At 41.6% G+C, this 23,072-nt stretch overlaps 3 protein-coding genes across 3 annotated transcripts; all 3 read left to right on the top strand.

Moving 5' to 3' along the window:
- The first annotated feature begins 4,011 nt into the window (after positions 1-4,011).
- On the top strand, positions 4,012-6,099 carry LOC148346967 (uncharacterized). The gene is made up of 3 exons (XM_088323228.1): positions 4,012-4,151; positions 4,209-4,318; positions 5,591-6,099. Exons 2-3 carry the CDS (start codon positions 4,215-4,217, stop codon positions 6,027-6,029), a joined length of 543 nt encoding a protein of 180 aa, XP_088179354.1. The 5' UTR covers positions 4,012-4,151; positions 4,209-4,214; the 3' UTR covers positions 6,030-6,099.
- Positions 6,100-8,530: 2,431 nt separating this feature from the next.
- Positions 8,531-10,281, top strand: LOC148346968 (DELTA-sagatoxin-Srs1a-like). The gene is made up of 3 exons (XM_088323494.1): positions 8,531-8,741; positions 9,570-9,692; positions 9,788-10,281. Exons 2-3 carry the CDS (start codon positions 9,592-9,594, stop codon positions 10,212-10,214), a joined length of 528 nt encoding a protein of 175 aa, XP_088179620.1. The 5' UTR covers positions 8,531-8,741; positions 9,570-9,591; the 3' UTR covers positions 10,215-10,281.
- An 8,868-nt stretch (positions 10,282-19,149) lies between these two features.
- Positions 19,150-21,885, top strand: LOC148346969 (C-X-C chemokine receptor type 1-like). The gene is made up of 2 exons (XM_088323444.1): positions 19,150-19,218; positions 20,577-21,885. Exon 2 carries the CDS (start codon positions 20,600-20,602, stop codon positions 21,683-21,685), a length of 1,086 nt encoding a protein of 361 aa, XP_088179570.1. The 5' UTR covers positions 19,150-19,218; positions 20,577-20,599; the 3' UTR covers positions 21,686-21,885.
- Positions 21,886-23,072: the final 1,187 nt, after the last annotated feature.

Here is a 23,072-nt window from a genome sequence, read left to right on the forward strand (position 1 = left end):
TTTCACTTTGGTGATTCTTTTTTTTTTTTTTTTTTTTTTGCGTTTGTGACACCATTCATCAATCCATGTATCCATCCATCCATCCGTTCATCCATCCATTTTCAGCACCGCTTAGCCTCACTAGGGTCGAGGGGGTGCTGGAGCCTGTCCCAGCTATCTTCGGCAGTGGGGAGGAGACTCCCTGAACTGGTTGCCAGCAAGTCGCAGGGCACACAGTGACCGACATCTCACTCGCTCACTCACACCTAGGGACAATTTGGACCAGCCAATCAACCTGACATACATGTCTTTGGAATATAGGAGGAAACTGGAGTGCCTGGAGGAAACCTAAGCAGGCACGGGAAGAACATGCAAACTACACATGGAGGCTGCAGCAGCAGGAATTGTACCCCGGACCTTTGCACTGTGGGGCTGCACACTAACATTTGTGATACCTCCAATATCTAAACCAGGTCTCCACAACCTTATTCAAACTGAGGGCTTCTTACTAATTAACGCAAAGGTCACTCACTTTGATATGCATTTCTAAAATACCTTATCATGTTGTGAATAAGTAATTACTATGTTACTACCGGTTTAATAATGGGAAGTAGGGTTAAATAGTGAACCAGTAAGACTAGCATCTGACCAGAAAATCATAATAACTCAGCACCGGGGAGCTTTTTTCAGAACAGGTCTGTGGGCAACTCAGGTGTCCTTAGGGGGCACCATGGTACCCACGGGCACTATGTTTGAGACCCCTGATCCAAACAATGGTTTCCTTAAACTTTTACTCCACTGAACTTATGCATGATTGATGCATGAACTTTGCTAGTACTTTTCAGCGATATTTTGGGTGACATGATTCTGGTCACCATGGCAATCGCATTTCTGCGATGTGCACAAAACTCCATCGCTCTCTGCCCGGACGATGACAAAGGGACTTTGTAATCTGTTTTTTTTTTTTTTTTAAAAAAAGCTTGAAGTGTTAACTGTCTGTATTTTAGCTTATATCTTCACTGCTCTGACCACACTGCTTCACTACACCTTTGCTCGCCGTACGGGCCCGCCTACACACTTAAATTGCTTGATACAGGAAGCAAGACTAAGAAGTGGGGGATTCCTTGATGTTAAATCAAGTCATGTTTATTTGTATAGCCCTTAATCACGAGAAGTCTCAAATGGCCGCACAAACTACAGACTATTATTACACTATCCCCTGATCTAAAACCTACATGAGGGCAATAAAAAACTCAAAACCTCAGCATGAAGAAAAAGAAGAAACCTTGAGAGGGGACTGCACATGAGGTAATCCTCCTTTCAGGATAACCAGGCTGCAATAGAGGTTGCAATATATAGACATAATCAACATGAAACAATGTGTGGACATCAAAGCCACTGCTGCCATTTAATGGTAATCTATCATAATAAAATAATTCCCAGAGGCGTTATACTTACTGATGAGCTGGACCAAACCCTTTATAATAGTTTGTTAAAATAAAACAAAAAAACATTTGTATACGTTATGGGACCAACTGAGTTAATGGCCTTCTGGTTGGGGGAAATTTTCTTGGACAACATGTACTATTTTACTTAATGCAGATGATGAAAGAGATTGTTCTACCAGTGAATTTGCATTTGTGAATCAACGCTTTAACAAGTGTGAATCCAAACAAATTTTGCAGCTCGGTTGAAGAGTGGTAAAGTGCCCGCCCCGAAACAATAAGACCAGAGTTACACTCCCTGGATGAGACACACCTAGAAGCTATACAACAATGGTAGCTGTTGCTTTACTGTTTGGCCCAACAATACTACCTAGTTAAGTTTATTCTATCCTAAATACCCACCAAACAGAAAAAGTACCGTACTACTTATAATAGCTACCTTTGTTTGCAGGCAATTGTTTGACTGTAATCAGAAGTCAAATTTCTGGAGCAATGGCATTGTGTATATTCAACTACAAGGGCAAAGCAAGAGACACTATTTCGCCAAAAAAATGTTTCTGCAATAAACTTTTGACATTAAATAAATTATTATTTCATTAATGTGAGCCATCAAATTCAACAAATAACGGTTTTTGTTTCCACTATTCTTCAAAAGTGAGCTCCATTGCTGAGTATAGTATGTGGCTAGTAAAAGCATAGACTTACATTTTATATAGATTGATACAACCGCGACACATTTGGAATTCGATTTTTGGGGTTGACAAATATCTGTGAGCAACATTGCTGTTTTCCCCAATTGCTGATATTACATAATAATTACACAATAAATGCTGAAAACTCCAGCCCAAAAGACACTCTTTTTGGAGAATTTTAAAAACTGCTTCTTTTAATACACTTTTTTATTTGTGCCAGCACAGAGGTAAACGGGGAGCTGCTCTTTTTCACAATACAGATGCCGCAGTGGCATATGAAAGCATTTATGATGCCCGATGAGAGCAATAAGTCCATGTTTTTCCAACATTATTTGCATAATTTATAACAGGAGCAAAATGGGAGGTTTGTTAGAAGTTTATGCAATATGTACAACATACTCACAATACTTCAACTTTCCCCCCACATATCAAGTCCTTAATTTATACATCCATATAGGCCAGCAGTGGAAGTTATCTATCACAAATGCTGCACTTCTCTTTCCGTATCATCAGCATCAATGTAAGGTCGCTGAAGTTTCCTTTAATCCTCGAGAAACGATATTAAGCTAATGCAATTTGGTCTATTACCGTGGCAACCACCAATGACAACAACATAAAAAGAAACATCAGCGTTGCAAACTGGCATTTGACGCCAACAGCTGGCAGAACTGAAAACAACGCAGATAAAATCAAAGAAACAAACTCTATTTACAGGCTCCGTTTACAGTTTAACAGTTTTACAGTTTAATAAGTAAAAGTAGAGTGGTACCTCTTCATACAAGCTTAATTTGTTCCAAGATTGTGTTTGTAGCCAGGATTGCTTGTGTAATGAGTGATTTTTCACGATATGAAATAATTAAAAACTAATAGTGTCACCTCCTGCCTTGACTATTGCAATTCCCTCCTCTACGGCTTACCTCTAAAGTCCCTCCATAAACTCCAGCTGGTCCAGAACTCTACTACTTGCATTATCACCTAAACCCTCTGGCCACCCCGCCACCCCTGTCCTTCAGGCTACCGATCAACTAAAGAATCACGTCCTTTTGTGCGCGTATCAAGTCATCCATAACCTTGCCTCCCTACCCTTCCGGCCTTCTACAAATTGCTTTGTCTTATTTATGTGTTTATTGTCATTTGTTTTGTTCTCGTTCCATAGTTATTTTTTTTAATCTGTGTACAGTGACCTTGGGTGCCCTGAAAGGTGCTTTAAATTATAATGTATTATTGTATAATTAGCCCATTAAATAGTGCGTTCCCATCTTCCCAAAAGCATCCACGTGAATCCTAAAAAGCTATAAAACACATACCGGTATTAATGATGACGAAAAACTCATTCAGATAGTAATCCTCAAAGTAAGTTAATGAGAAAATGCCAATTAGTCCATATTTGTGGCAACCACAAATGACAACAACACAAAAAGAAACGTCTATGTTGAAATCCGGCACTATTCCTCAAAGTATGGTTGCCCGGGTGCTGTTGTCTTGAAATATAGGGCCCACATTTTATGCACAGGTGCAATTATTCACGTTTTCTTTCGGCGCAGCTCTAAATACGTGCTCGTCTTCATTATCGCCATATTGAAAGGTTACATGTTCAGAAATCACCTGGTTTGCGCACACAGTTTGAAATGTAAGAAAAGCCTCATACAACAACAACATTCGTTCGTAAATTCAAGCATTCAGCATTTAATCAAGTGGGCTCTGCAGTCCAGAATCCCTGTTACATTATGCTAAAATAAAACCCATTGTAGCATCATCAAACATTTGATATGTACCTTTCAGGGGTCATGGACACGGACATAGGAACATGTATATGGATGAATTGAACTCAGATAAACCGGTTGGACCTGAGTCTTAACCCGTCCGAGGAGTTGATTGCTTTTTTGTCTTTGACTGCGGAGGGGAGTGGCAAAACCCGTCTCATGGGCCAAGGCGTGTCTCCGAGATTGAGTCGGTGCGCAACGCCAGGCAGCTTTGGTAGACTGCAGCCTCGAATCATCTTAGCCAGTTGTCGTTGTCGAGCGACCGGATCAAAGTGAGTAAACTTATAATTGTTGTTGTTTATGACAATGACAATGATGCTGTTTTTTAGGCAACAATGCCTGAAACGGCCGAGTCGCATGCCTTTCACCTGACCACCAACCGCAACTGCACCATTGAGGTCCTCAACCTGACCTCTGGCTTCTGCTTGACCAACCCCAAGTGAGTGCCACCATCTGCTTTCACCAGAAACATGCTTTAACTTAGAGGTGGGAAACCAGGTCGTCGAAGGCTGCATGTCCTTCCTGTTTTTAGAGGTTACTCTTGGTCAACTCAGGTGACACAAAATATCGGTTATGGCAAACATCAGCTTGTCAGGAAGCTGGCAGAAGAATGTTAATGATCCCAATGATTAGAATCCCCACAGTTAAAGGGGAGAAACTTCCAAGGACATGCAGCCCTCAAGGACCAGGCTGCCCACCTCTGCATTGACCAGTGTCTTTAAAACGCATAATCGACAAATTTTATATATATATATATATATATATATATATATATATATATATATATATATATATATATATATATATATATATATATATATATGAGTGTGTGTGTAATTACTCAATATCCACTCCTAATAATAACAAAGTAATACAATTTTTAGCACAAAGTAAAAAAATAGTAAAAACAAGATACAGCCCTAACCCTAATCAATGAAAAATAAGTTATTATCTGCTTTAAAAAAATATATATAATATATAATATCAGTATCAATCTGATCCAAGTAAATACAGAGTAGTATTGATCAATACCTATACTTTTTTTATTGCTAGGAAATGTCTTGTATTAGACCCCTACCTTCTAGAGTTAGTTTCAAATAAAAATAAACACAGCACAAATATATTAGGTTCCAAAAGTTTCTATTTTCCATTAAATTATTACAATGTGAACTCTGAGGGTATGAGAAAATAGGGCACCTGTATCAAAATCACCAGAAAAAGAAGCAGGCAATGGGTCGGTGATCTGGAGAACTCACTTTAGCAAGGACAACAGTCCAAACGTTAAGCAGGCGGTACTTGTGGTCAGGAAATGAGGCAAGGGTTCAGTACATTGGACAACCACAAGGCTGTGACAAAAAGGCTTAAGACAGGACAAAAGAGGCAACAAACTGGCACTGAACTGAGAGAAAAAGGGAATCTGACTGCAGGACTGTGACACTGCATAACAATATCAACTTAACAACTAAAACACATTCCATTTCACAATATTTTAAAAACAAGGTCAGTGGTGGAAAGAAAGTGTAAACGCGATTAGATTAAATTTGAAAGTAATGTATATTCTTATGACCCAGTACCAACATTATTATAATGATAGTTAAAATGGAAAGATGGTATCAATCCCAAGACATCCACCAACCCTTAGGTCTAGGTATGAAAAATCTTTGGAAAATGTGTGAAAAGGTTCAAGCTAATGTCTACTAAAATCATGCAGGGTCCATATGGAGAGCGGATTCCCCTATAGCCCCCCTCAGCCTACTGTGCGTTTGGGCCGCGGCGAGGTGTGCTCCTTCACCAAAGACGACAACACGGCCTCGGGCGCCGTGGGCGTGCTCACCTACGAGCTCTTCCACATGCATAAGAAGCACTGCAACGAGATGGTTGCCGTCATGTTCTCCGTGCCATTCGACTACAATTTCTACAAGAACTGGATGGCCATCGGCGTCTTCCCTAAGACCAAGGCCACAGACCACGAGCTCTACGACTTCATGTACAACTCCAAGGTAACCAAGGAGAAACCCGGAGACTTCGTGCGCCACGAGGCAGAAGGTTCTGGCATAGAGCACCGCGGCCGTGAAGTGGATGTGGCCGCCTGCATGTCCAACGAGGGCCATGCCATCATCAAGCTGGAGATCCACGACAGGAGGGTCTGAGTACCAGCCCAGTCCCCGCCCGGACCCTGCATGCCACCAACTTTGTTTCAATAAACCGGCACCAAAATGATACTTTGTTTTTTTTTCTTTTTTTGTGTATGCAAAAAAACACACCAAACATATAGTAAACACATAGACTGCATGGGATGCTTCGAAGTGAAAGAGGACAGACTTTTCTCTAGTTAGTTTAACAAGCTAACCAATGCTAAAGTCAAACCCCAGTGTGTACTATTTGACACCTAGATGGCACTGTATTGTCTGATGCAAACGGAAACCAGTGCCAATGAGCACATCGTCGAAGCAAAATGGCAGACAGACATGGCAACGGCTCCCAGGAAGGGATTCCACCATGGAAAGAAATACAAATTTTACAACCTAAGATTCTCTCCAAAAAAATAACATTGGTATGACAGCTCAGGTATTTTTGCCTAGTATTCAAATCAATGTTTTTTTTATACTGAATGAAGCTTTTTGTATCACTAGGAGGTACTAAATATATATATGTATATATATACACACACACAGCCGCGAGCAATGACAAAAACAAAACAAAAGAAAGTGGAAAATTACCCAAATCCTAGCTTTACACAAGTCCTGTTACACTCTTTGGCTTGACCAAAGCAAGAACTGAGGATGGCATGCTCAAAAGAAGGCTTCTATTTCATCACATAACCAGGAACAAAGTAACAAACAAACAATGGGTCACCAAACAAAAAACACGTCCCAAAAAAAACAAACCTGATCATATCCACATCAGAAACAAAGACTGAAATGGAATGCGATGACCCAACGCAGTGGGCTGTCTGAGCAGTCAATTAAAGTCTTGGGCTAGTTAGGGACAGTTGTGTGGCGATTGGGGTCAGGTGTGTCTTGCTCCACACTGAATCATGCAGTTCGTCTGATAAGCCTATAGGCAAGAATCACTGCCAAGAGGCTAGGGAATTACATGCCTCACTCTGCAGATGCTCAGCATAGTAAAACGTTACTTACTAATTGTAATAACAATATTCATAGTGAAATTCAGGTGGAAATTCTGCCAGTTTGAAAAAGAAAACCCAAAACATGTTTAGTTGAATTGGAAAGAACATTAACAGTGTATAAATATAACCATTAAATGTAAACGTAATTTTCCATTTCCATGACGACAGGTTAAGGCATAGCCTCAACTGCCTCCACTGACTGCATGTCACTGAACAACACATTTTACATTATTTAGTAGCATAGTAGTTACATACTATCAACACAGCAACTTATTATCCCATTAAACTGAAGTAAAAACAATAAATACAGTAAGGAAATGGGTTTTAAACTGGTATCGTTTTATTTTAACCTCAGTTTCAAAGCATCAGTGACCATGTTCCATGCATAAGCATTGAGTGACAAGCATAGCAGACACTTCAAGACACAAATTACCCACAATGTCATGAAACATCTCATTAACATATGTATGTGACATACTCTCTACAGCAGGAATTTTAAACACGCAGCTCGTGGGCCAATTCCAGCCCCCGGGATGATAGTTTGAGACCACCGCCTTACTATGAAAGTTAAATGGACAGTGTGTATACTTTTCCCACTAGCTGTCGCAGTATTTTGTCGTGCCACCGAAAACGAGTGCTAAAAGCACAATGGAAAAAAGACAAAACGCACACTCAAAGTGACCAAAATTTGTTTTAAAAAGAAAATAAATAAGAAAAGAAAACGGAAAAAAAGAAACATGAAAAAAAAGAAACAAGTCAGAAAGTAAAACTGAGAGAAAAAGGGAACAAAGGGTAAAATAAGTAAATAAGAGAAGGAAAAAATGAAGTAATTTCAAATTTATTCCCGTTTTTGCCTTTTTTTCTTTCTTCCTTTCATTTCTTTCCTTCCTTTCTAATAATTTTCCCCCATTTTTCTTTATTTTTTTGTTTCTTTTCCCCTACTTTTATTTTTATTCCTGTATTCCTTTTTTGCTTCTTTTTCTGATTCCTTCCTCCTTATTTTTTAATTCTTTAAAAACAAAACGTTTTCCCTTCTTTTTGTCTTTCCTTGTGAAAGGCTGGGTAAAATGATAAGAAAAGGGGTTGTTTTTGCTCACTTTCAGTCTCCATAGTTTGTAGACTTCCTTGAACTCTTTTTTTGGTTTTCCTACACATTACAAAAACATCCAGTGGACAAATATAAAACACCGTGTCCCTCTAAGAACAGTGGAATGTTTTTATCAGTTACGTTTTTGTGGAAAACCCTATTTGGCTCAACCTCACCTGGATCCTGGCTTCGGCGTCCCCCCACTCAATTGAGTTTGAGACCCCTGCTCTGCAGGTATTTGTTTCCCAACATTTCAATTTCTGTTTTACTTTTCATTGAAAAGGTAAACCGTCAAATATGTATATTGTCTGGCCTGGATACTCCCCTTCCTGCCATGCGAATCAAGGCGAGGCAGTCTTTGGCGACCTAATTGCAAGAATGCCCCCTATCCGGCTGGTCTAACGCCTAGTGGGACATCGTAAAGGACCACGAAGGTGTGGTGCCGACAGGAATGCCGTCTCGACTGGATCAACCAAACCAACACAATTAATTGTGTGTTTACGAGTGTGGGAGCAAGGCAACATCGAACCCGACCGCACCCTAGAACAGGCGGAGTCGAATGTGGCCCCCTCGACAGCAGAGGAAGAGTTGCGCTTTTCTGATCGACAGTTGCTGAACCAGCCTGCGCCTGTGCTGTGTTTTCAAGTAAGCTGATTTTGTTGCTGATTTTCGGGGAAAATTTCGATGGTAGATGTCGCTTTAACGAAATTGTTAGATGGGGTTCAGGTTCTAACTCCAAACAAGTTTTGGTATTTGAGGGTTGTAGATCTGCTGCTAAATTCTTAATTGGCTTTTGTCTTCAAGGATGCACAGTTGCCTCATATTTTATGTTAAACCAGACCAAGTGCTTGTGAGTTTTTTGGCATGGCTGCGACAATCCTTGCACTTGTTCTGTTTTTCCATCTGTTGTCTATTACTCCTAAAGATGCCCTTTGGTAGGTGTGACTCCGCCTTTGCAACAATTAAGGAAGTCGCGCACAGCTTAGAAACGGAAGCAAAGTTCAGAAACACTTGTTGGTGCAGCAAACAGTGGTCTTTTATTCTGGCAGTGTTCGAAAGGCGATAATCGTGGTCCAGGATGCAGGCAGGGGTTCGGTGTTCCAGTGTGCCCAGATAGTGAGGGCGACAGTCCAAAAGTTTGTTAGGCACTACTGGTGATCTGGAAGGACAGGATGGGGTTCTGTACACTGGAATGGCAAGACACTCAGACGAGAGTGCATGGGATGTGACATGGAAGGCAACAAACTAGCACTGATCCAAAGAGACAGAGTATTCAAGTAGTGACAGGGGAGAGTCGTGATGAAGACAATTGCCAAGTAGTGAGCGACCAAATAAGGTACGATCAAACATAAGAGAGCAAGAGGGCAAGAGGGGGAAGAAAGAACATACAGAGAAGCAGAGAACTCAAAGTGCAGGATCTTGACAAATTGATAAAATCTCAAGACACTTTGTTGTGGTTATTGTGATTTTCAGAGCTCGCCGCAGTCGTACAACCATGGAGACCGCCGAGGCTTTATCAGCCAACCAGAAGAGCCGCAGAAACGTCACTATCGAGATTACCAACTTGACCAATGGCTTTGTCCTGCGGCACCCTAAGTAAGAATATTGCACCTCCAGGCACCAAAGATTCATTTGGGAAACAATCTGATCCCGAGGGCTTGCCATTAAATGCGGTTATTGCATCTATCCAGGGTGTACCTGGATAGCGGTGACTGCCACAGCCCGCCGCAGCCCACCGTGAGGCCCATGCGCACCGAAGTGTGCAACTTCACCAAGAAAGACGCCGCCACCTCGGGTGCGGTGGGCTTGCTCACCTACGAAATCTTTGAGGGCAACTCGGCTGCTGCCAAGCTAGCCATCATGTTTTCGGTGCCCTATGACTACACCTTCTACAAGAACTGGGTGGCAGTGGGCATCTTTCCTCTGACTGTTGAAACCGACAAGAAGCTCTACAAGCAGATGTATGAAGACAAGAAGCAGGAGGGCTTCTTGCGCCAGGAGGCCCACGGCTGTGGCCTGACCTTTGAGAGCGGCAAGATGGATGTCAAGGTCACTATGTCACCCATGGGCAAGGCCATAATGAAAGTTGAGCTGTGGGACTTGCACTTCCACCCCTGAAAGCTAAGCAGTGCCAACACATGGGCGTAACTCTGACTCCACTTTGAATAAAACACAAAAGTACAAATTGGTCTTTTGTCTGTTTTTTCCCCCCCCCCTAATAAAAAGATGCTCAAGCACACACACTAGTGTTTTTTTGATACAAATAAAAACAGGCTAACCGCATGCACATATTCCATATCCTCTGCAAAGAACACCATGTACCTTTAAGAAACTCATATTTCATATATTTCACAGAACACAAGCATGAACTTAACTATAATCTTGTATTTATAACAGGGTCAAAACCGACCCTAACGATACAAATGGAACAACTTTAATTAAAGCATTTTATGATGTACAGATAAAAACATTTTAACATGTTTCTGTTCAAATAGACATTCCTTACAAAGTCAAGATAATAAACAAATGTATGTGGTTGTTGTATTCATATAAAGCCCCAGTGTGTAATATTTGACCACGATATGGCACTGCTGTCTATTGCAAACGAAAACCAGGGCCACACCATGCAACTATACTGCAAAAACATGGCGGCGACATAATAGCATATTTCTCGACCTATGGTTCTTTATAAAAATTAACATTGGTATGATAGTTCATACATTCTTGCTTAGTATTTTTCTTTAACTGGATGAACATTTTTTTGTACTACTTGGGGGCATTACATACTACACCACTGTCCCTTTAAAAACCAAAGCATGTTGTTAACGACCCTAACACAAGAGGGTTAAACCAGAGATATTACAACATATTCACATATTTGAAAAAGCAAAACGAAATGACCAGCAAAACTGAAACGACTTAAAGTAATCATATTGCCTTCAATGCTCAAATAGCAGCCTTTTTAATGAAATACAAAGCGCTTCACTCCAGGGGTTTTGTCTTAAAGATAATAAAATCCATATCTCAAATATTATCCAATCTATTTGTGATTGGCCACGCTCAACATGTGTAAACAAACATTAACTGTCTTTTTCTGTGGTTTGAAATGGCGGGTAGCAACTTGCGCATGCTATTGGTATCTAGTGGTAAAGAGTTAAATGATCCTCAGTGATTTTTTCTTTTCCGAGCATTATGTTGCCAAGGCAAGGGTCTGCGACCCAATGAAAAGGGGTCCGCGGCCCACCTTTTTAGCTCGATCCCCTCGTTGAGAAACACTGAAACACACCGTCCATCCATCCATTTTGTTCCCATTATCCAGGGTCGAGTTGCAGGAGAAGCAGCCTCAGAAGGACAAGTCCACACCTTCCTATTGCCAGCCACTTTCATCCATCTCATCCAAAGTGATCCCTGGTTGTTCGCAGGCCAGACTGCAGACTTAGTCTCTCCAGCGTGTTCTGGCTCATCTTTGAGGCCTCCTGCCGGTGGGAGATGCCCGAAAACACCTCCCAAAGAAGATATCCAGGAAGTATCCTTGTCAGCTACACGAGCTTCTTTAACTGTCTCCTCTCATTGCGGAAGAGCAGCAGCTCTAGACTGAGTCCCTCGCGATGACCGAGCTTCTCACCCTATCCTTAAGGGAGATCCCAGCCACAATACGGAGGAAACCCATTTCAGCCGCTCGTATCTGAGATATTAATCTTTCGGTCCTGACCCACAGTTCATAACCAGAGGTGAGGGTACGTAGATCGACCGGTAATTGAAAACTTTGACTTTTCGGCTCAGCTCCTTTGTCACCACGACAGACCGGTACAGGGTCCGCATGACAGCAGACGGTGCACCGATCCGTCTGTCGATCTCCCGTTCCTTCCTACCCTTACTTGTGAACAAGACACCAAGGTACATCAACTCCTCCACTTAAGGCAGAATCTCATCCCCGAGCTGGACAGTGCATGCCACCCTTTCACGACTGAGTACCATGGTCTCGGACTAGGAGGTGCGGATCTTCATCCTGGCTGCTTCACACTCTGTGCTGTGAACTGATCCAGTGAGAGCTAAAGATCACGGTTTGAGGTAACCAACAGCACAACATCATCATGCAAAAAGCAGACATGCAACGCTGAGGCTTTCAAACCAGACCCCTTCCTCGCCAAGGCTGTGCCTAGAAATTCTGTCCATACATGTCATGAACAGAATCGGTGACAAAAGGCAGCCCTGGCGGAGTTCAACTCCCTCAAGAAACTAATGCGACTTACTGACGGAATTGCGGACAAAGTTCTGGCACCGGGTATACAGCGACCACACAACCCTGATAAGACTATGCGGTACCCCATAGTCTCAGAGCATCCCCTCGCAGGGCTCCCCGAGGGACACGGTCAAACGCCTCTCCAAGTCCACAAAAGACATGTCGACTGGACAGGCAAACTCCCATGCACTTTTGAGCATCCTGCGGGGTGTGTAGAGCTGGTCCTCTGTTCCACTGCCCAGACAAAAACCACACTGCTCCTCTTGGACCCGAGATTCGACTTCCTGAAAGACTCTCCTCTCCAGTACCCCTGTATAGACCTCACCATTGAGAATGTGAAGTGTGATTCCAGTGTAGTTGGAACACACGCTCCGGTCCCCCTTCTTGAAAAGGGGGACCAACACCCCAGTCTGCCAGTCCAGAGGTACTGTCCCCAATGTCTATGCAAAGTTGCAGAGCCTTAATGAACTCGGGGCAGATCTCATCCACCCCTGGGGCCTTGCCACTGAGGAGCTTTTTAACCACCTCAGTGACTTTAACCCCAGAGATATGAGAGCGAAGTGAGACGTTTGACTACGGCAAGAAAGTTTGTCATGTCTCTCTACTTTTAGATAACTTTTACTGGCTCCCTCTCCACTTAAAATGTAATTTTAAGGTTCTGTTACTAAAATGTAAAAGTTTGCATGCACTTGCCCCCTCTGATTTCTCCGATTTGATTGCTCCCATCTTCCTGCTCAGATTATGGTCCACTTGTAACTCCAAGAGACAAGAAAAAATCTGCTAGCCAGGAACGTTCTCGATCCTGGCCATGGTGCTGTGGAATACTCTGCCCCCCTGAGATAAAATATGCAACCTCAGTGTAAGTGTTTAAATCCAGTCTTAAAACACACCATTATTCCACAGCTTTTGACTGATGCCAATCTCATACTCTTATTTTCCTGTCATTTCTGGCTGCCAACTAGTGGCGAAATGAGGAAGAAGGACAAATTTGGGTGAGTCAGGAGACCCACACTCTCGGACTGAAAGCATATCATCATCTGCATGAACCAGCTGGCTGTAATGGTAAGCTGCGCCATTTCTGTCTTGGATTTGTTGATCAATTTTACATATTTCCTAGGGTTTTTATTGTTTATTTGAGTATTGTTACCCAATGCAACATCTATCACATCCAAGAAGGGGGATTACCTCTTTTGTGGCCCCTTCAAAGGTTTTTTATTTTCCTCATGCTGAAGTTTTTGAGTTTTTCCTTGCCTGTATGCCGGTTTCAGATCAGGGGATAGTGTCATTGTGACCAGTTCCGTCCTTTAAGACATTCTGTGATTAAGAGATATAACAATAAATGTAATGAAATGAACAATAAATGTCACTTGACTTGACAGTGTGTACATTGTTACACAGAATGACAATACAAGGAAATTATTATTATTATTATTATTATTTAGTGGTAAAAAAAAAACTTAATTCATTAAAAAAGGTCATGGGATCGAATCCAGCAACCAGCCTTCTTGTGCGGAGTTTGCAAGTTCTCCACGTGCTTGCGTGGGCCCTCGGTTTTCCTCGAAAATTCCAAAAACATGAATGTCAGGGTAATTGGCCGGTCCAAATTGTCCCTAGGTGTGAATAAGCGAGTGAGTTGTCTGTCCCTCTGTGCCCTGCAACTGGCTGGCAACCAGTTCAGGGTGTCCCCTCCCCACTGCCCAAGGATAGCACCCCCGCGACCCTAGTGAGGATAAGCGGTGCAGACAATGGATGGATGGATGGATGGATGGTTTAAATTACAAGTAATAATACATGAACCATCATAAACATGCCTATTTTAAGGTATTCATATGCGGAAAATTTACATTTATTTTACTTAACATGAGCCTCATCTAAAAAGAGCTGACATATTTGCTGGCCCTTTTCCCCCAAAATGTCATGATTGCCAAAATGAAGACACCTGGGGCAATTGTTCGGCGCGCAGGAGCGCGCTCTCTGATTGGCTGGCACTCTCCTCTTAAGCTGTCAGCGCCCAGGGGAGAGTGTCAGACCATAGTTGTGTCTCTCTGTATGTTTTGCCAGTTTCCAGTACCAAAGATCTCTCCTGTTTGAACCCTGCCTGCCTTCTGTTTTGACCTGTTTCTGCCCCACGTTTCTGACCTGCTCTCCTGCCCTGGCCATCGACCTGCCCACTAAGCCGTATCGATTCTGCCGACCTGTCACAGAACTGCCATTCCGTCCAACGCTGCTAGCGACCGACAACCATCGGCTTCCAAAGCAAGCTCTGTCAGCTCAATCCAATAAAGATTCCTTTAAAACAAACGCAATTGGGTCCGAGATTCCATTCTGGTTCATGACACGAAAAACAAAAATCTTGTTAAAGGCTAGACAAAAACATGTTGCAATTTGGTCACTTTGATTTTCCGTATTTTGTAAACTTGCTTGAGCTTTTAGCACTTGTTTTGGTGACACTAAATAATAGAGTGACATGTAGTGGTCGAACATTACTCAGCGTCCCTATAAATGCAAGATTAAAGCTTGCTTTCTATAATGTCTGAGCATTTAAAAATGAAGGATTGTCAAATAGGCAGGCCTTTCTGCATCATGCTGCTCTAGCGATTTAGTCTCACTGGCATCCAGTAACGCTTATCATATCACAATTTGATTTATAAGTTGTTTCTGTTAAATTGAATGGGAGGAAATGATGATTTTGTTAATATTTACCAAGTGCAAAAGAGATTTTTCAGTGGAAGTGTTTAATCAGCTTATGAGGGATGTTGACCTTTTTTATTTTCTTGTCCTTGAGGGAGAAGAATGAGTCGGATGTTTGATGGTACATGCGTTTTGAGGCATCGGACCGGCACCGGGACCCGAGGCATGCCGTTATCTATTACAGTTATTCTCAAACTCAATTTACTCAGGGGACGCCGGAGCTAGGGTGTGGTCGAGGCTGGTTTTCCGCAAGAAAATCTCTGATTAAAAACATTTCACTACTCCCAAATATAGTATCTTATTTTCCTTCACAAAATAAGATCTGGAAATGTAAAAAAAAACCAATTGAGAATTAATATGAAAATCACTCAATCTGTAATTAAGGAATCCATATTTGCATTCACTGCACTTAAATTAACATGACCATGTGTATTGTTTGACCACTCAATGTCAATGTATGCAATATGTTTATTGCATACGAAAATGAGTGCCAAAAAGCACATGGGAGAACACAAAGTACTGAGTGACCAAAACGTGACTTGAAAAGCCCTATATAAATGCGGACCATTTATGTGTTTGCCCAGTTGTTTGTGAAAAAAGAAGAAAAATGGAAAAGAAAGACAAAAGGGGAAAAAATAAATAAAGGAAATAAATCAATGAAAAAGTAAAGAAAATAGAACAAAGGGAAAATTAAAAGAAAAAAGGACAAACGAAAGGAAAAAAGTAGAAAAAGGGGAAAGTCAAGTCAAGTTATTTCTATTTGTATAGCCCTTAATCACAAAGAGTCTCAAAGCTCAGGTTATTGTAAACCACGGACTATTATTACAGACTATTATTATACCATCCCCTGTTCTAAAACCTACATGAGGGCAAGGAAAAACTCAAAAACCTCAATAAGAGGAAAATGAAGAAACCTTGAGAAGGGACCGCACATGTGTTAATCCCCCTTCCAGAATGACCAGGCTGCAATGGATGTTGCAATAACAAATAATGCACAGATATTGTCAACAAAAAATATAGGTTATTCATATGCTATAGAGTAGCAGTGTGTTTTAAGCTTGGATTTAAACATTTCCACTGACAGAAAAGAGAAAAGAATAAAGCCAAAAAAAGGGAAACAAGTAAGACAAAATTAAAAAAAGAAAAGAAAGGATCAAAGAAGAAAAATAAACGGAAAAAACAATAAAGAATGAACGAAAAAAAAAAGAAAGAAATAGACGGTTTTGGGGGTACCCTTAGCAGCAAGATGGCCGACAATGATTCCAGCTCCCTCTAGGCGAGTCTCGTGTTATGTCAAATAACTGCATGTTGGCTTAGTTATTCAATAAATATTGATTTTGTTTTTTTGTTTTTTACCACTGGGAGGCACTAAATAATATGCACTCTCCCTTTGCCCCTACATATTAGGGCGGGGGCCTCAAACCATCATCCTGCGGGCTGCGATTGGCCCCCAGGCCCTGAGTTTGAGACTCCTGATCTTGATCCGGCTGCATGATTTCAGGACAGGAAGCTGTCAACTGGTTATTCTGTTACGACCAATATTTAACCCTCGTGTTGTGTTAGGAATTGGCACCACTAACCGTTGTTAGCGGGTCAATTTAAAAGAAAGGAATATGATCAATATTACATCCTAATGAACATTATATGCATCCATAACCATTGTAGTTTGATTTAATGGCCACTGAGACACATCACTCATGACATTTTTCACTGGAAACAACATGCAATACATCAAGGGTTAATTTTGATGATGTCTGTTGATGCCCTTGCAATATCCATTACAACCTGGTTCTCCTGGAAGGGGTATTATCTCATGTGCGGCCCCTTCTCTAGTGTTATTCATTTTCCTTATACTGAATATAGAAGTCAAATGATGAACAGAAAGTCCATCTTGAAATGAAATGATCTGCATTTATATAGCGCTTTTCAAGTCAATGACTACCCAAAGCGCTTTACAGTGTGCTTCACATTTCCCAATAGCGGCCTTGTATTGTAGCCATGTAGGACGCTAACCTGCTCTTTGGGGGTATTAGGGGTTCAGTGTCTTACCCAAGGACACTTCGACATGTAACACGGACAAGCCGGGATTCGAACTGGGATCCCTTGATCCCAAGACGAGCGCTCTACCTCCTGAACTACTGCCGCCCCATCAGATATCAGAAGGGTGCAGTCATCTAGAGATTGTTCAGCTGTTGAAAGTTTTTGGTGTTATAGCATGCTGTAGCCGAGTCAATATCAAGTTGCCCCAAAATGCTGTTTTATACGTTTTAAAACTGTATTCCTTTTAACCAGTGGCGGATCGTGCATTTCATACCTAGGCCTTCAGTGATGGCCTTTAATGATGTGTCATTTACGAACGAACTGACTTTATGGTGAGTCGTGTTTTATAAATGAATGACAGGAGCCGGTTCCCTACCAAGTTTTTTTTCTCTTGTGATTGGTCAATATACATGTTTTATTCAGGGGTTCTAGATTGTTGACATTAAATTTGTTGAGTATAAAAAAGGTTACAACTGTTTTGGATTTTATATTTTTGTAGCTCTGTAAATATTTAAATTTATGTTTCATGTGTTTTCCGGGGATAATGTATTTTACATAAAAAAATTCAAGTTTATTCTTGTATTCATAGTTTATTTGTTATTGCACTGAAAAGTCAAACATTTTAATTAACATTTTGTTTTTCAGAGATTCCACTGTAAATTCAGTCTTCGAGAAAGCTTTTGGTGTAGGCAATACAATTCCGAGTTGGCCTCTGAGCGCCTGCAAGCGACTATTTGGTAACGTCACCATTTTTTACAAACTTGAGGGGGCACCCCCAATGCTGGACCAGCAAGTAGGACACTGGCTTCTGACCAGTTGTGGCTGTATTCTTTTTTTCATTTTTATTTTGTTCAAATTTTTTAATTCACCAGTTTACACCTTCCTACCTATATATCATGTCTCTCTATTGTCACGTCTATCAGTCTGTTTGCCAATCTGTTTGTCATCATATCTATCATGTTCATAGGAGTAGCTACGTAACCTTAACCTGAAAGCAAGTAGAGACCCATTTTGAGCGGAAATGGGCTAATCCGTTTTAAGCCCACCAAATTACAATATATTTTTGATAAATAATTTTAAAAAGCATCAGAAAAATAAACAAATACATGTTAAAATTACATTACCACACAATAAACATAAAACAAGAGGAACATAATGTAAAACAACAAAGAATAAAATTCAACTTTTTCCCTCATGTTTCCTGAAAAACTGATCCAATGTTGACTGCTATTGACAATCCGTCGGAAAGCAGTGAGGCAGACATAGCGATAACCCGACTTGTCAACACTTTCCTGGCTGATTCCTTTCCAAAAATTGCAAGACTTTTTGAATTTAGCTAAAATGTCTTTAAATTGGACTGATTGAATGATGGCTGCGTCCTCCTGGGCGCTATCTTGCCGGGACCCCTCTTCCTTCTTGTCTCTGAACTCTGACGGTGACACGAAGAGCATGCTGGGCGCACGCATGCCCATTGGGTTACAAGGGAGAAAGCCAGTTTGTTTATGTTCAGGAAACTCCGGGAGCAGCTAATAGCAACGTGTACTGCACTGTATTTTTTACTTGGTAGCCCGAAACGCCTTTATAAGTAGAGGCAATATTTTCCCGTTCGGGTAATTTGTTACCTGAAACCTTTGTATGTAGAGGCATTTGTAAGCAGAGATACCACAGTAATCCCACTCCTATCTTTACTGAAGGCCTTTGGTAAATTGGGTAATGTTGGATGAGTAAGAGGCAGGCCAAACACGTGGATAACAAATGGTTTTAAACACTGCAGTTTAGGGTGATTGCTCGTTTACGTGGTTGCCGCCAACAGTCACGTCAAATCTGCGCTGAAATAGTAGGTGAGACGTGTTCTCCGTCGTTCATTTTCTGTATCCAGTGCCACGCTACGATAGATATTCCCGCCTATTCATTGAGCCACGCACAAAAAACAGTTTGTCGATTGAGAAACAAACTCAAAATCACAACCATGGTATTGTTGCCAAGGGAACTTGCTCAGGTGGCCACCATAGCCACAGGACAGGAACTGGGTGGGCCTTAAGAGAGGAAGAGGCTGCGTGGCAACAGGAAATTGGGAAAGGCGTCGGAAGATGCTTCGTGTGTCCAACTTTCCTGGGCGACATTCGTCTTCAGAAGATCCATCAGCAGGTGAGTTGACACATTTTTCTGCTGGTATCCAAATCCGCTTCCCCTTGACACTAACATTAACTTCATGTTTGCGCTAATCTATGCATTCCCAAACAATGTGTTCCAAAAACGATCCTTTTTGATTTACAACTAAAAACATTGACACCTCTCTAAAAGAGTTTCAATGGCCTGTAGATTTTAGAGGGTGACCAAAAACCACGACTTTGGTCGAAAGGAACTGCTTCAACCCATTTTAATTAAGTTCCTTGGCTTTTAACTGGCCTTGTATCTGCATTTTGTGACATTTTTACCTCGGTGGTTGGCCGAAAGATTGCTTACTCACCATTACTTCACTTATTGTGATGTATGGGTTTTCATGCAATAAGGTGCAAAAAGATGATCTCCATCAACTTTCTTTGTATTTTATTGACTGTTATACCCAATTCACACAGTGCACCATATTCATCTTTCATTGAAAAAGGTTCTTATTGCTCTACCTATTTTAACATTTACAATTTCCTGTGCACCTGTAAAGAACTTCCCGTGCGTCCTAATCAACTTCCTGTACAATTGCTACAACGTCCAGCGCAGCCTAAATCAGCTCCCGGCCTATCCTATACAACTTCCTGTACAGCAGTTATCAATTTCCTTTGCTTTCCTACTTCCTGTGCGTAATAATCAATTCCTTTGCGTTGTATTTCCCGTAATTTCCCGCACATTCAAATTATATCATTTTGTAGGTGTACTCAATTTACTGTGTACATATCCTCAACTTCCTGTGCATCTTATTAATATCATGAGCATAATAACTTCCTATGATTTTAATTCAAATATTTTCAGACACACTCAATGTACTGTGTACATATCGTCACCTAATCAATATCCTGAGCAAATCAACTTCCTTTGCAATTAAATGAAATTATCTTTCAGCAGATCAACTTCCTGTGAATATGTCAACTTCCTGTGAATCTCTTGTCAACTTCCTGTTCATCCGAATTAAAATCTTGTTCAGTCTTACTCAATTCACTAAGCAGCCTTCATTACCCTCCTGTGCATCCTAATCAATACCACGAGCATAATGATCAACTTACTGTGCATTTGAATTTGATTATTTTTCAGCCATATTCAATTTACTGTGCGGATATTATCAACTTCCAGCGCATCTAAATTAAAATCTTATTCTGCCTTTCCAAATTTCCTGGAATGATGTTATTAACTTCCTGAGCATGTCTTGTCTACTTCCTGTTCATCCAAATCAAAAATGTTTACTGCCTTGCTCAATTTACTGTGTAAATGTTTTCATTCTCGTTATGTTCTGGTCAATTCACTGTGCAGCCTTCATCAAATTCCTGTGTATCTAATTAACTTCCTGTGTATAGATCCTTGAGCGCCCACCACAGCCATGTCGATCATTGTGACTTTCGATTACGAAGATTACTCAGACGTGCTGAAAGACTCCCACGGCCCCCGGCCCAATGTTTCAGTATTTGTGGTGGACCCCGACACACTTTCGTGCGAATTGCGACCGGCGGGCTGGGCGACGTCGGCTGGGCTTAGCGTTCTCCTGTCAGCCATCTTCCTGCTGGCTATTCCCGGGAACCTCCTCGTGGCGCTGGTGATCGCCCGTGGCCGTCGTTCGCTGACGCCGTCCGACGTTTACCTGTTCCACCTGACGGCAGCGGATGGCCTGATGGCGTTGACTGTCCCCTTCTGGACGGTGGCGCTGACGCGCGGTTGGGTCTTCGGTGACGGCATGTGCAAAGCGCTAAGCCTGATCTTTGAGGCTAACTTCTACACCAGCGTGCTGTTCCTGGCTTGCATCAGTATCGACCGCTACCTGGTGATTGTGCGCGCCAACCAGGAATTCGCCCGGCCGCAGAGAAGGTGCAGCCGTCTGGTCTGCGGTGGGGTTTGGGCCCTGGGTACCGCCCTGGCGCTACCAGCGCTCTTCAACGACGCAAAGCGGCTCGACGGTGACTCGGACAGGATGATGTGCGCCGAAAATTTCGACGTGGGTAGTGCCCCCGTGTGGAGGGTGGCCACCCGCGCCCTCCGTCACGTTTTGGGTTTTCTGATCCCGCTGAGTGTGATGCTAGCGTGTTACGGGGTGACGGTTGCACGGCTGCTTCGCACGCGGGGTTTCCAGAAACACCGTGCCATGCGGGTCATCACGGTTGTGGTGGCGGCCTTCCTGCTATGCTGGCTTCCGTACCACTTGGCTTTGATGACCGACACCCTGATGAGGGCTGACCTGGTCCACTTCAATTGTGAAGCGCGGCGTTCGGTCAACGCGGCGCTGGTTTTTACCAACGCATTGGCGCTGCTGCACAGCGGCATTAATCCAGTGCTTTACGCCTTCGTCGGGGAGAAGTTCCGCAGGAATGCCAAAGCGCTACTTTGCAGGAAGGCCCGGCAGGAGAGGCTGTCGGGGTCTAAGTTCAGCAGGTCTACATCGCAGACTTCTGAAGGACAGGGCGCAGTTGCGTAACGGACTATGCGCTGCATGTTTTTTTTTTTGGTCAAAATACAAATCTTGGCTAATAAATCAATGAAATTAAAACTATTCAACTATCATTCAAGTCTCAAATTGAGCACAAAAATGCAACTTTAAATTGTGATTCCTATGATGATAACAGAACATGTTGGTTAGAAATGTATGTCTTGAAAGGAAATTGGGCATTTTTTGGTGCTCCCTTGTGGTAAACAAAACCGTTCATTAAAAGTACACTGCATATTATTTGACCCTTAAATTGTGTAGCGTAGCTGAAGCATCTACTAAAAAGCGTCAAGGAAAAGGCAAACTACAGGTACTCAAAGTGAGCAAAATGTACTCTTTTTTTAATCTTTTTCTTTTTTTTGCCAAGCCTTTTTGAGTATTTTGGGTTATAGCAGCAAGATGGTGAACAAATACAGTATGCTAATTTCTTGACATATCATAAAAAAATACATGTCTATATGATAGTTCATGTATTTTTGCCCATTATTCAAATCACTCCTGGTACTATTTAATGAAAGTAGCTTTTAATTCCCCATTAGGAGGCGCTAAATAAAACACAACCTTAAGAAAATAATAGATTTTACTAATAAGCAAAAATGAAATGAAATTAAATGAGATGTTCTTCATTTATATAGCGCTTTTCAAGTCAATGACTTCCCAAAAGCACTTTACAATGTGCTCCACATTTCCCAATAGCGGCCTTGCAGCCATGTAAGGCGCTAACCTGCTTATTGGGGGTATTAGGGGTTCAGTGTCTTACCCAAGGACAGTTCGACATGTAACACGGACGAGCTGGGATTCAAACTGGGATCCCTTGATTCCAAGACAAGCGCTCTACCTCCTGAGCTACTTGCAGGGCCTCGTGAAAACACATGAACATCATGATTTGATTTTGAAATACCCGTAGATCAGGAAAAATTGTATTTATTTAATATAACATGAAGCTCAATTAAAGGGGGCCCCAAAAACCTTGTGAAAGGCTTGGTAAAAAAATTAAAGAAAAAAACATGTGATTTAGTCACTTGTGCTTTGTAGTACTCATTTTCGATGACACAAGACAATACAGCAACATCTAGTGGTCAAATATTACACAGTGCCCCTTTAAAAGATTACTTGAAAACATGACAACAGCTACAACTAAAATAATTACAATACTAATGGTAAAAATAGTTTACAAAATATATATATTTTTACTTTGGTATGTAAATTAAGCTAATATGTCACGTATATTTGCAATATATATTGGTTGGAAATTGGAAAACTGGTTTTTATTTGGTCAATATGTTTGTCTCCCTATTGTTTGTATTAATGAATACTTCTACATAGATAAATTGTGTGTCAAAGACTGAGTGTTTCCTGCCAATGAGTTTTCATTTTA

This window comes from Urocampus carinirostris, chromosome 19 (assembly GCF_059441175.1).
Source record: "Urocampus carinirostris isolate Australia breed hairy pipefish chromosome 19, RoL_Ucar_1.0, whole genome shotgun sequence".
Taxonomy (NCBI): Eukaryota; Metazoa; Chordata; class Actinopteri; order Syngnathiformes; family Syngnathidae; genus Urocampus; species Urocampus carinirostris.